Source organism: Mchenga conophoros, linkage group LG19, assembly GCF_057382185.1.
Source record: "Mchenga conophoros isolate Kocher_MC1m ecotype Shallow Benthic linkage group LG19, M_conophoros_male_GT1.1, whole genome shotgun sequence".
NCBI lineage: Eukaryota > Metazoa > Chordata > Actinopteri > Cichliformes > Cichlidae > Mchenga > Mchenga conophoros.
In genome coordinates this window covers 15,442,402-15,455,328 of record NC_140544.1, presented here as the reverse complement: position 1 = coordinate 15,455,328, position 12,927 = coordinate 15,442,402, and the positions used below count along the sequence as shown (strand labels likewise).

Here is a 12,927-nt window from a genome sequence, read left to right as displayed (position 1 = left end):
TATTATTCTGCCTCCAGTTTGTGCTCTGACCCTCTGGCCCAGCGCCAGTTCATTTGCATATTGTACTAATGAGGTGTTGGCACTGCGAACGAGGCGTGAGGCACACACAGGGAGCCACACAGATAAAGGGGATGGGACTGAGATAGATAGCTAGACAGACAGATAGACATGGATAGATGGCTAGATGGACAGACAGATAGATAGACGAATAAATAGATTGATAGTTAGTTAGTTAGTGCAGGACATCGCACGTTGATTTCCTCTCTGCCGGCTCCACCGTCCTGACGGGACGTCACACCAGCTGCCACCACGCAAGCCTCCATCTGGGCATGCATACACGTCCAGGTGTGTGTGCAAAGAAAGGCGCTCGTAGGCAGGCTTTTCCAAATCCAAACACAAACACAGCCGCGCGCACTAGAGCTCATCCCAAATCCTGAAATGAAGGTGCAATCCTGGCACTATGCAAATGTCAGGCAAGGAAGTGAACGGGCGCACCCCCCCCCCCCCCCCCCCCAAAATCAAAAGACAAGTTTGCCTCTACTCTCTGCACCTTGGAAAGACAAACCATTCGATTTTGTTTGCAAAGCATCACTGGAGATTTATGCATGCATGAGGCTCTGATCTTTACACTTAAATTTTTACAAGGGTGTGCAAGTGGGAAGTGGTTAAAAAAACAACAACAAGAAAAACCCTCCAGTCACTTTCTTTACAGCAACATATGCATCAATGTTCCTCTCTTGAACATTTATGTGGCTCTAAATGTAACTTTTGCATATATAATGTTGCAGGCCAGTTTCCTTCTACTAAATCTCTATTTTTTAATGCAGCAAATGCTCATCTTAATATATCTGCTGTGAGCTGTGCAATGCTAAATTGCACATCGCCACTGTACCTGCAAATAAAACACAAAGTACATTTTATTGCACTTTTCATGTGAGTTGAGTGCAAGTTTTAGAAATGACACCAACACATTCTAAGTTCATGTACGTGGCTTCACTTTTAGTCTCCTAGTTAGTCGGAGTTACTTTTGTCTTTATTTGAGCTGAATAGCTGGCAGCTATGAGATAATCACCTTCCTCTTTGTGCCCTGCAGCTGTGTCAGGCAGGCCTCAAGGCTTCGTAACTGCTAGACACTTTACACACTTCATCGCGCACTCAAAATTTCCACAAGGAGCTGCATTCGTACACGCAGAAGGAGCAGTTACATACACACACGTGCATGCTCACACACCCTCGCCCCCCCTACGCGTCTCTCCTGGGCGCGTGCCCTCCTCGGCAGGCGGTGGAGATGCAAAAGCAAATTGCCGGAGCGGGGAGGCAACCACGGGGCTGTGTGGAAGCAGACGTGTGCGTGTTTGAGGTGAATGTGACATTTCTGGGCTGACATGAAGCGGCACTCTGCCCCCTCGCGCCTGGAGGGAGCTCCCAGGGAAAGACACTGATGGAGGTCTGGGGTCTCCAGGGGGGGCATTTCATGGTGTGAACAAAAAGCCTCGCACTGCAACAGAAACGACCCGTGTGACACAAACTGGAGGCTTCCTCCCTAGCCGCTTCATGCTTTTACGAATTATGTGGCTCATGTGCATGCAGTTTTGCTGTTTTCTTCATAAAGACTTATAAAGAAAAAATGAAATTATATATACAAGAAAGACTGCATGATTTCAATTTTGCTTGAAGAAATATTCACTGCAAACCCAAAGAAGTTAACTTGTATTTTATATTTATATTTCTAATATAAGTTTTAGTTGATCTATTCCTCACAAGTAATCTCACACAGTAACAGGTTCTACAGACCATCACCCTGCACACTCCTATGCTTGAAGCCTTCATAAAAACAACCAAACCAGCACAAACGCAAAGATAATGTAACATACATTTCAATGCAATGTGTCATGCTGTCGTGGTCTTCAGTGTACGCATCAGTTGAGTTTGGTCCCTGTTTAATTTTACTGCTATTCTTTTTGATATTTCTATGTTCATGTGTCTCCAGCTCTTCCGTCTCTTTGCCTTCCTCTGTCCTATCCTTCCTCCCTTACATCCACTCCGGTTTTATTTTGGTAATTACCTTTCTTTGCATATCTCCAGTACCCAACGTCCCGTTTTTCCCTTTTTCTCCTTCTTTTTTTCCCCACCTGTGTCAGGTTATGCTCCTTGTAATCGACTGCTTTCACTCATTGTTTTTTCTTTATTTGATTATTTATTTTTCATGCACTTTTCTCTGCTTGTGGTGCTGTTCTGGTTTTCTGTGCCATAAACCTCATAAACCTTTTCCTGTTCAATTTGTTTGGCAGAAATTTGTTATTTTTCTAATTGTCTCAATTTAGAAAGCTCTTCAAACTACCTGCTGTGCATTTTTGTCACGTTTCCATAAATCCTTAAAATATACACCACATACTCCTAATGTTCTGCATTTGGTTCTGCTGAGGATCTTTTTGCTAGAAGTTGAGACATGTGCAGCATGTGTAGCATGCATAGTTTTGTAGTTCTCACGTCTAAAGATAAAACTCGCAAAGCAGTTCATAAGTTCAAAAAAGCGATATAGATAAGCTGAAAAAGGCTATAATTCACCTTCAAACCTGAATATGTCAGTGACACCAAAGTGAAAAGTTCATTTTCTGCAAACCAGAGGGGTGAAAGTGTTTAGATATAGTATTTTGCCAGAATAATGGTCCACTCCAGCAGCATGGTGGTGCAATGATCACTGAGCAACATGCCGGTTTGCATGTTTTCCTGGTGTTTGCATGGGGATCCCACAGTCCAAAGACATGCTTGTTGGGTTAACCGATCGTTCTAGAGTGAATGGTTGTAAGAGGGAATGGTCACCTACCCAGGGCGTACACTGGAATAGACTGCAGCTCTCCCACAGCCCTAACAGTTAAGAAAATGGATGGATGACACTGATCCTCATCTTCTAATTTCCACAATGTCTTGTTTTCAGTGTCTATTTACCAGATTATTATTTGTGGAAGCATGCCTGACTGCTGTTCTGTACCAAAGTGAACACTCTTTAGATGCTGACTTCTAGCCTGGAAGGAAAATTCTACTTTTTAAAGAAGAGAGAACATTCATATGTATATTGAGGGGGAAATATGTTCATGCATCACAGTAAACTGCACTAGACAGAAGAAACAAAAAGGAAAGAATGCGCAAAGCACTGTCAAGAACAAAACACGTAGACTATTTGTACTAAAATACCTCACACAAACCAAAAAATTGACCTATTAAGTGCAGTAGTTCAGTAACAAAACAGTGCTGGGAAGCACTGGACTTCCTGCATTCTGTCTCTTACAGATTCACAAATTTTTATAACTGCTTTGCATAAATGTTTTATATATCTCATGACTTAAACCTGTAGGTTTGGCAGATTTTGATAATTAGATGGAGTATTGTGCATATGATGGCTTAAAAAAGACATACACAATTAATATCCGATCTTAGGCATTTACCCTAATACCCTACAACCTTTGCAAACACTAAGAATGATTACTTCACAGGTAGCAAAGTGTTTTCCAAGAATTTCGCATAAAAAATGTCCTCATCATGCCTAAAACTTGACTGCCAGCGTTGGGCCGTAACTCGCTTCTTGTTTCTCTCTGATTAAAGTAATTCATTACAGCACTCACTACATTACTTTTGCAATACTCAGCAGGGTAGCCTGAGTCACACTGTCACATAACTGCCAGCTAACAATACAAACCTTATGCTACAGTCCCACACACTGGCACAAATCCTTATTCTAACAAGGAAATGCACAAGATCTTTGTCTCAGTGTTTGGGTATCAACACAAAGCCAAATGCCGAGATGAAGAAAACCAGCTCAAAGAGCACGTAACAGAAACATGCTGTGGCCTGTGACCACAGTGATTCTACTGCAATAACATTAATGGGCAGAAATGGAATCACTTGCTTTTGTTACCTTTGAAAATTCAGCTCTTGACAGGATGTGTGCACATTTGATGTTAGTTTTTTCTAATGGCAATCAAGAACAAGAACTATAAGTGTGATTAGTAAGTGTAATGAAATTTACTGAATTTAACTTAGTAATGTATGACATTAGTCAAACAGTAAAGTGTAATATGATTACAGTAAAGTGGAAACCTAACACTGATGATTTTACTTTGATGCTTTGAGATAGAGAAAACAAAAGAAATAAGTACAGTAAAAGCAAATCCATCAAATAATTCCAGCTATTTTAGAAATTTGGTGTAATTATCTCAAAAATGTACAATAATGTCACAGAAATTGCAAATATTGCAGTTTAAGGTTTAATCAAATGATTTCATTGCTTTAAAATAGGTTAAACTTTTTAAATAAACCTGCATATAAGCAAAAATCCTGCTTTCTTTCAAGCATGCGAGCAATATTTCTTTATTTTGTACAAATGCAAAATTAAAAGATAAGAAGTAGATGCAAAATTACAAACTAAAGCCCAACTGTGTTTTGAGGAGCTCAAGCTGAGAAACTCAAAGCCAGCTGAGGATGGAAGAAAAAAAAAAGATTGTTGGAGCTATTGCAACAGCAACAAGCAACATTTCATCACAGTTGATGCCACAGCAAAGCATTTGTTACAGCTTCCTGCATTCAAAATCCAGCCCTAAATGATTTGTAGACAATGTGTTTCGCGTACATGCAAAGCAGAGCCTGCTCTCATTCCACCTTTTTTCACACTCACGGAGCGTAATCCATCACTGCTAATTGCCTAACTTAATCTTGGCACTGTGTCCAATGAGAAAGCTTGTTTATCGGCGTATGTGTGGGTGTCAGATAAAGTAGGAAAACATACAGCTGCGTGTAAAAGTGTGACAGTTAAGCAGCTTTTACCTCCAGCTGAAACTCCACCCTTAATTCTAGTTTAATCCTCCAAACTGTCCAAGATTGGAGCTGAAAACTCGGTGAACTTTTCCGTTGGTTGGCATCTTTCCACTCAGATTTGGTTTGTGCAGCGTACACCACGCAAACCGCCATAATGTGCGCACGGGGAAGGGACTAGGTTGCAGTGAATTACCAAACAAGAAAAAGAGCCAAGTGGTGCCTCTGAATCAATAGCGAATGGTCAAAAAGAGAATGAAAGTGAGCAGACAGTGTGAGGTGACAGACAGAATAATTGAGTGCTGCGAGCGGGGAGGAAGCTGCACCTTCCATACAAACTAATCCAGGAGCTTAAGGCGCACAGTAAACAGGCACACAAGTGATTAGCCCGAGTTAAACTATCAATCATCTTTCGCCACACTCAAATAGGCACTACAGAATGTGGAGTTATGTAGAGATGTGAGAAAGCAGCAGCCATAGTCACCCTAGGAGGGGATTGGGTTTCATGGATGAGGCAGCTGAAGATATTTCATGCAACATAATGCCAGAGCCGCTGCCCACCCCCTGCATCCCCCCTCTCCTTCCCCCATGTCTCCGCTCCTCCAGCCAAAGCACACGTAGACATAAGATACTCTTTTTTTTCAAGCCATGACATTTTTTTTAAGCAGGAAAAAAAAGCCTGGAGGCTGTGTTGTTGTGGCCAACCTTGTGGGTGCATGAGAAAAGAAACACATGGGTATCATTTACACAAATGACCTGCATGAATGTGCAAGAGCCAGACAAAATATAGAATCTGAGCTGCTGTGGTAGAGCAGGCCTTTTCCCAACATGTCTGACTGGCTGAGAACACGCTGTATGTATATAAATGAACATATTACCATAAACTACGCATGATGTGCACTAAACTACACATGACATAACTGACTATGTTTGTATATTTTTTTCTCTGCTGCTGCAAAGATAAGAGAAAAGTGCTCAGCAAAAACCCTTAACTGTGACATGCACAGCTTAAGATTTAAAAATATCCATAAATCAGCATTTATAAAGTAATAATGCGTGCTACATTAGGTTGGATTTTACTATGACAGCTGCAAGATTTATTTTCTAGATTTGGCTACTTAACTGCCAAACAAAAGACGACAGCTACACATTTATTGTTTATCTACCTGGAAAACTATAGAAACAGGCTGGCTAACCAGGCATCGCACGTACTTTCAGTTTTGCTAATTAGTACTCAAGTACTCATGGAAACAACTTAATCTTGTAGTGGATTTTGTTTTGGATGGGTCCACTTATAACCTCCAACATACAATACATTTCCACTGAACAAAAAAGCTGAATATTATTGGACCTAGTGCCACACTTGGATCTCCATCACAGAAACACTCACCCCAAAGTTAGAACCACTAGCATTGGTGTCTATGGAACTGGCTACCATAAAAAATTGAGGAGCACTCTTTAGATGCAGTCTGTAATGATATTTGAGCATCCTTAAAAGGCATCGCTAGTGAACTGACTCTCCATGCGTTGGTGGTGAGTACGTGTTAAAGGAAAAGGTCATAAAGTAGTGTTGAGTCATTGCTTTTTTCCTACGATGATATATTTTTATCCCAATTTGAGTCATCACTTACAAACTTACAAAGCCACCCATCTTTAGAGCACGAGGATTCAATGGACAGTTTGAAGAGACAAGATCTCAATCTAAACGAATACCTGTGAGAGATATTGGGTTGGCACTCCAGTAGTAGAGTTCCCAAAACATAATAATTGCCAATGTGCATTGATGCTGTTCTGCAAGCATTTAATGCTGCAGCACCTTACTAAAGCACTTTATGTTGGTTTGTCCTTTACTTTAATATCAGTTCATAGCCTTGTAAGTAGGACTGTAAGTAGTAAACTAGGAGCTAGTAGAGGCCAAGCTGTGGTCTTTCAGAGGTATTTCTTGAGAAATATCTTGGAAATTTGTTTTGTTTGGGGTTTTTATTCTGTTTTTTCATATTATTGGGAGCTTTAAATGTTCCTGATTATATGAGTTACATCATATAAAATAAACCAATAAATAAATAACGCAGAGTCTGGGTTTAAAAGTCATGCAGAACTTAAACTTTAAGCTTAAAGTTGGACGTTGAGATATTGCCTCTTTTGTTATTCATTTGGCAGAAATTGACTTCCATACAAAACATGCCTTTAATTTTTAACAGGCCAAATATCAGAAGAGGCTTGTGTGCTTTGTTAGGCTAAAGTGGAATACTTAATTAAATGTTATCGCATCAAGCAGTCGAGTTCATGAAGTGTTTTTGAAGAAGCAGCCGACTGATTGCACTGATGAATCATTTTGCAGCTGAGGGGTAGAAATGTACAATATTAGTGTATAATAGTATTGTTATTATAATCAAGGGCATGTTGAAGCATCAGCAGAACAACAGGCTGACTGTGAGAACTCGTAATGTAAAAGATTTTTTCCAAGACTAATATTATCCCTCCCCTCACTTTGAGTTTTAAAGTCTGAACTTTTCTAAAACTATTAATTGCATGAGGAGCTGTCACTGCACTCGTACGACATGCTTTGAAAATTTCTGTCAGAAGTCTGGAGCAGGTTAATGGGGAGAGCTGGCAGAGAAGTGGAAAGACTACTGCTGCTTCTTTGTATTTGTTCTCAACACACATCACAATACATTTCAGCTCCGCTTTGTTCAAAAATGTCATTGATAAGGTCAGAATGTAATGCAGAGCTCATTAGTCTTGTATATTGTATATTGGAAACGTAAACAGCCAACATTTACCTGATGTGTGTACTTTTCCAGAACATATATCGACATTTTGGATGAAGTCCAAATTGTTTAATTTTGTAAACATACTAGAGTTAAAGGTTTTAACAGAATTGAATTGAGACCTTTCCCTTCTCATTACTCCATTAATCAGAAAACCGTCGGTCCATCCTCTGTAAACAATAGAGATGCTCATGTGGGAAAATCCCAGTAAGTCACCAATATGAGAAATGATCATACCAGCCCACCTGGCTTTAACACATTTAAAGTAACTTAAATCACCTTTCTTCCCCATTCTGATGCTCAGCCTGAACTTCAGAAGGTCGTCTTGATTATGTCTGCTTACCTAAATGAACTGAATTACTTGCATGTGATTGGTTGATTAGAGATTTGCAATAACGATCAATTCAACCTAACAAAGTAGCCAGTGAGTGTGTATTAGTGAGTGATTTTACAGTCTCATTATATTTCATTCACGCCTTTGTTTACTTTATCCATGACTCATGCTCTAAAATGTTCTAATGCAATGATTTTGATTTTCAGCCTTTTTTATGCAAAGGCTTTATAAAATTAAGCCGTTTTTAACATCGCTTTGGTTATTAATTATCTACCTCAAGGGAGATCTACTGCTCCTCCTGCAGCTGTAGATATTTCTACTCACAGTCTGTTATCCAGAGTTCACTGCAAAAGATTACAGTGTAGTGATCAGAAGTGGAGTATTACAATAGTTTTTTTTTAGTGCATGTATTTCCTGGGCTATAAATGACCTCACACGACTTTCCGGTATCTTTGCCACACCAGTGAGCTGACAATAGACTGACAAAGTCACGTCAGGAATCGTTTCACAACAGCACATATAACTATACGACCGGGATCATAAATGACTCCACTTGGTCACTTGAAGGTTACATTTGCAAATGTGGTCTAATCTCATTAAACATGCACTAATTTGCATAAACCTCCAAAGTGTAAAGTAAGATTTAAATTTGTATTTTGGACATTTTCTTTTGAGCAGTCTGACAGAGGAGATATTCCGGAATTACAAAACCTACCGAGGCCTCCAAAATGTATTATATGGGGCGTGTGCAAACTATATTTTCTATTAACTCTGTTTCTTTGATGTATATGTACACTTTACATAAACTGCCTTTCATTTCTGGATAATTTCACACAAGGCCCCCTCCCACTGATTCATAGCAGGGGGCTTCCTTAACAGCGATGAATCTTGTATTTGATGTCCTGTTTACAGCCTCTCTGATTGAGCTCTGATTGATATGAAGCTGCCTCGCCTACTTTGCTGCATACCGCGTGACACATACCTGTACGTGCTTTTTTTCTGACCTCCTCTGGAGCTCAGACATCAAAATAAAACCAGTTCAAAAGAAGCGTTTTGATCTGATATAAAGACTCATAGCTTTTTGTAACTGTCACATATTCCCCTGCGAGGATTCACCACGTCAGACTCCTTGACATCAACAGAATCAACATTCAGTACAATGAAAACTACAAACTCGCTATGAAAGCAAATGAGCTGAAGTGTCAAAGGTAAAAAATTAAAAACATACAACAGTACAGTAGATGCAAGGCTCAATTTGATTGTCATGCTTTGGGGAAAAAGTGTCATAAAAAAAAATTTGAATCTCACTAACTGAAATGAAGAGACGTAGTCTAAGTGCTCCCCTATGGTTCCTGCTTCAGTGCAGTGCTTGAAGAGTGATTATGTTTGAATGATTTTAGGACAGACAAGCAGGAGAGTAAAACATCATACTCACGGTATAATTCCTTATAAATCCAAGCTTTGGTACAAGAGAGAAAGGAGAGTATTTAACTACAGTAACTGGAGGGGGAGGGATGGCAACACAATAACAACTTTGATATTTGCTAATGTGGTTTGTAGCCAAAAATGTGCCATTTTTAAACAAGATTTAACCTTTTGTTGCACCAAGTCACAATTTAGGTTGATAAGATGAAGCTTTTCACATACGGCAGAATATGGTGTGTTAATAAGATGAAAGGCTTGATGGGTGATATTCTAGTTTTTGGGAACCATATTAATTGCTGATACTCTGCTTCTAACAGTAAAACAGATACATAATGTGTGAATAGAATCAAGATGTTAGGTTGCAAGTCATACAGGCCAGGAGACTGGTTGGTAAACTTCTGGCAACCTCCAGTTGCTAGGGAAAAGTGTTTATTCCTCAGCCTGTTGGCAAAATGTTGCTGGCAGTCGCTGGGGGAAATTAGTAACAAAAACTGCTGCACCAAAACTGAAATGGAGAAGATTTTCTATCAAAGTAAAATGTTTTAATTTAAAAGGGTAACTTTTACTTTGAAGAAGTTTGCAGTTTCATTAATGCTTGCAAGTAGTTTAGTGCTTGCAAACAAGTTGGCATCTTTTACCATGCAACCTGCAAAAACTACTGAAGAGGTTTTCAGTGCAGCACAGTAAATCTCTTTGTGACCACCAACAACCTCCAGCAACCACTTGCCAAATGGCTGTGAAAAACACTGTTTTTCCTAACGACTAACAGTTATTAAGGATGTCACTCTAAGCCTGCAGGAATAGGGGTAAGTCTAAGATTTCATGGTGACTGCTAGCAACCTCTAGCAACCACTTGGCCAGGAAATACACATTTTCTTCAAATTTTAGTTCACTTTAAGGAGAAATGATACTGTGAGAAAATGAGGCTAAAGGGGGGGGGGTTGGTACCCTGACCAAGCATCAGTATTGTTCAGAGTGGAACATGTACACATTCTGAGATGATGACCACTATTAAACCAATTCACACTATACCCAGTAACCATTCCTATCATACTAACAATTGCAGACCTATCGCGATATTTGTTGGGGGGAGGGGATTTCACTTTCTTCTCTGGGTCTCACCAGTAGATTTGTAACACAAAGTCTCTGAAAAGTGTCTAAAATACATCATATTAAAGAGTCAAGCTGTTGACAAGGAAGGGATGTTACCTTGTTTCTCTTAAAATAGGCTCTGCGGCAGGCAGCGAAGCATTTCTCACTGCAGAAGCTCTTCAGCTCACTCCCCATGCTCAGAGAATAGCGCTTGACGCCGACCTTCTGGCACCAGGCGCACATGATCTGCACATTGGACGCATCCTCGTCTACAGAGAAAAGGAGAGGTAATGAAATGAGCATTATGATGTGCTCTTTACACCAAGGGCTTTTACTATATTCTAATACGATGTCCAATAAAATAACCTTGTGGTACAATTCTCAAATTCTGTAATCAAAGTGAGCCTGATACTGATTACAACCTATCCTATATGGAAGGTAAAAAGTGCACAGCAGGGACAAAGTATGCAACTACACGTATTAAACACACAAACCATAAAGGCATTAATTCCACTGATGAAGCCCAGCTGCTCAACTGGATAAAACTTTTCAAGACTCAAGCCACAAAACCACTGCAGGATTTATAATGAAGCCCTGCCATGGATAAATGTAGCCACAACGGATGAGCCTGGGATATGGGAAAATGCTTGTTTATGGCTGTGCTCTGTGGGTATTAGAGAACTTGAAGGGACAAAAGCATGTATTCTGCTGCTGCTGAAGATGACGCAGGAGTCTCTGTGAGGTGTAGCGTCCTCTTGATAGTTTGTGCCATCAAAGGTGTAAGTTTGGTGAGGCGTGTTTCACACAAATGGAACACATGAGTTAAAAGTTTTCCGTGTTACACAAGCCTGATTTCCACCGTCTCCATATAAACAGTAAAACCTAATGTGAAACCACACTTTATTTTTATTTTTGTAATTCCCAAATTATTCATGACGAGAGCACTTTTAGGGCAGAGGAAAGGAAGAAAAAGAACAAAATTAAAAAACATGAGGGGAAAAACTGAATACATATACAAATTTAGCCCACAAGGACAGTCGCTGTGATAAACATATATTCACATTACAGGTTCACAACAAGATTAAGGTTATGGTGTTTCAGCAAAGACTGGAGCTATAGGATGTCTGTTAACTGCTAAATAAACAGGCACACTTTGGGCCGTATCCACACTGATATGTCTTCATTTTGAAATGTGTAGCATTTGAAATCTAGACAGGAAGAAATCGGAACTTCTGGGACTTTGTACAGTACGGTACCATTCAGAAGGTTGTTGGTCTTATGTACAGGAAAAAAGTGAATGTGTGTCACTCGATGCATAAGGTTTGCTTTGAGTGCTCACTTATAGTAGAAAAGCGCTATTCAAGGTACCACTTCTGGGTTATGTGTGTTGCCGACTACGCTCTCTCCAAGCGGACACGCAAGAAACAAAGCCAACATGGAAGTGCAGTTCCTCTAATGTCTCACAGAAGTGAGTCAATCTTGAACCTTACAAGAGAAATAAACATGCTTACAGCCTGGTAACAAAGACTAGTTTGGCTTCTTTGAACCCTTTCACCGTTCACATTTGGATGGTGTGTGGGATATTTTTTCTCCCCCCTCAGAAAAATAATTCAGGAGCCAGAAAAATCCTACATACTCTGAAGCCTTATGGAATACTTAGAATTTATTACTGCTCTCATTGTAACATTTATACACTTTAACTAATGGAGTTCAGCCCTTAAAAATATAACCACAGTGTTTACAATAACATTGTAATATATATTTTTTTAAATGACATTAATATGCGCTATATTCCTAGTATGCAACAGCACAAAAATACTGTCAGTTTAAAGGACGAATGAATGAAAATGACACCACAGTAGATTAGTAGAAGAAAACAATCTGTTTGATGTTACTTTTTTTCTGCATTTCCTGCAGAGCACTGTCTGCAGTGTGTCGCCCTCTTGTATCCACACTGGGAAGGGGACATCCATTTCCATTTACTGAGATCAGCAGCAGACTTTTATAAGAGTCAATAAACATGTAAAAATAAATCAGCTTTGTATAATGCTTTACTGCACCACAGGCCGCATGATCTAACTGTGAGCGATGCAGTGAATCATGGTCAGATTAGAGCTTATCTTTTCATATATGAGTGTGGCTGGATCTTCTCTATCCGTCCATCACAGCAACTGCAATATCAATTGCAAACAAACTGCATGTAAGAATTCATTTAGAGACGAGGCTTTCTAACTGCACAGACAGCAGATATGATGCATAACTGCAATTCAACAAGCTGAAATAATAAACTGCAGATCTGACCTTTGTAGAGAAGTTTGATCAGGCATGTGTTTGACACTTCACTTTCTCCTCACCCCCAACCGGTTTGTGGCAGATGACTTCCCCCAGCTGAGCCTGACGTTAGTTACAAGTTCTTGCTCATAAGTGGTCATCTGATTGTTGGGGTTTCCTTTTTAATATTGTAGGGTCTTTAGCATACAATAAAAAGCACACTGA

General features: G+C 39.8%; 1 protein-coding gene across 6 annotated transcripts in view; it reads right to left on the bottom strand.

Moving 5' to 3' along the window:
• The window catches only part of sobpa (sine oculis binding protein homolog (Drosophila) a), a 63,428-nt gene that overhangs the window by 23,470 nt on the left and 27,031 nt on the right, over positions 1–12,927 (bottom strand). For all 6 annotated transcript variants that reach the window (XR_014890046.1, XR_014890047.1, XM_085258102.1 and 3 more), the window contains one exon: positions 10,549–10,700. Coding sequence is in view for 4 of the 6 variants with exons in the window: in XM_085258102.1 (XP_085114228.1) it covers positions 10,549–10,700 (152 nt within the window). In the remaining 2 variants the exon portion in view is untranslated. The remainder of the gene's footprint in view (positions 1–10,548; positions 10,701–12,927) is intronic.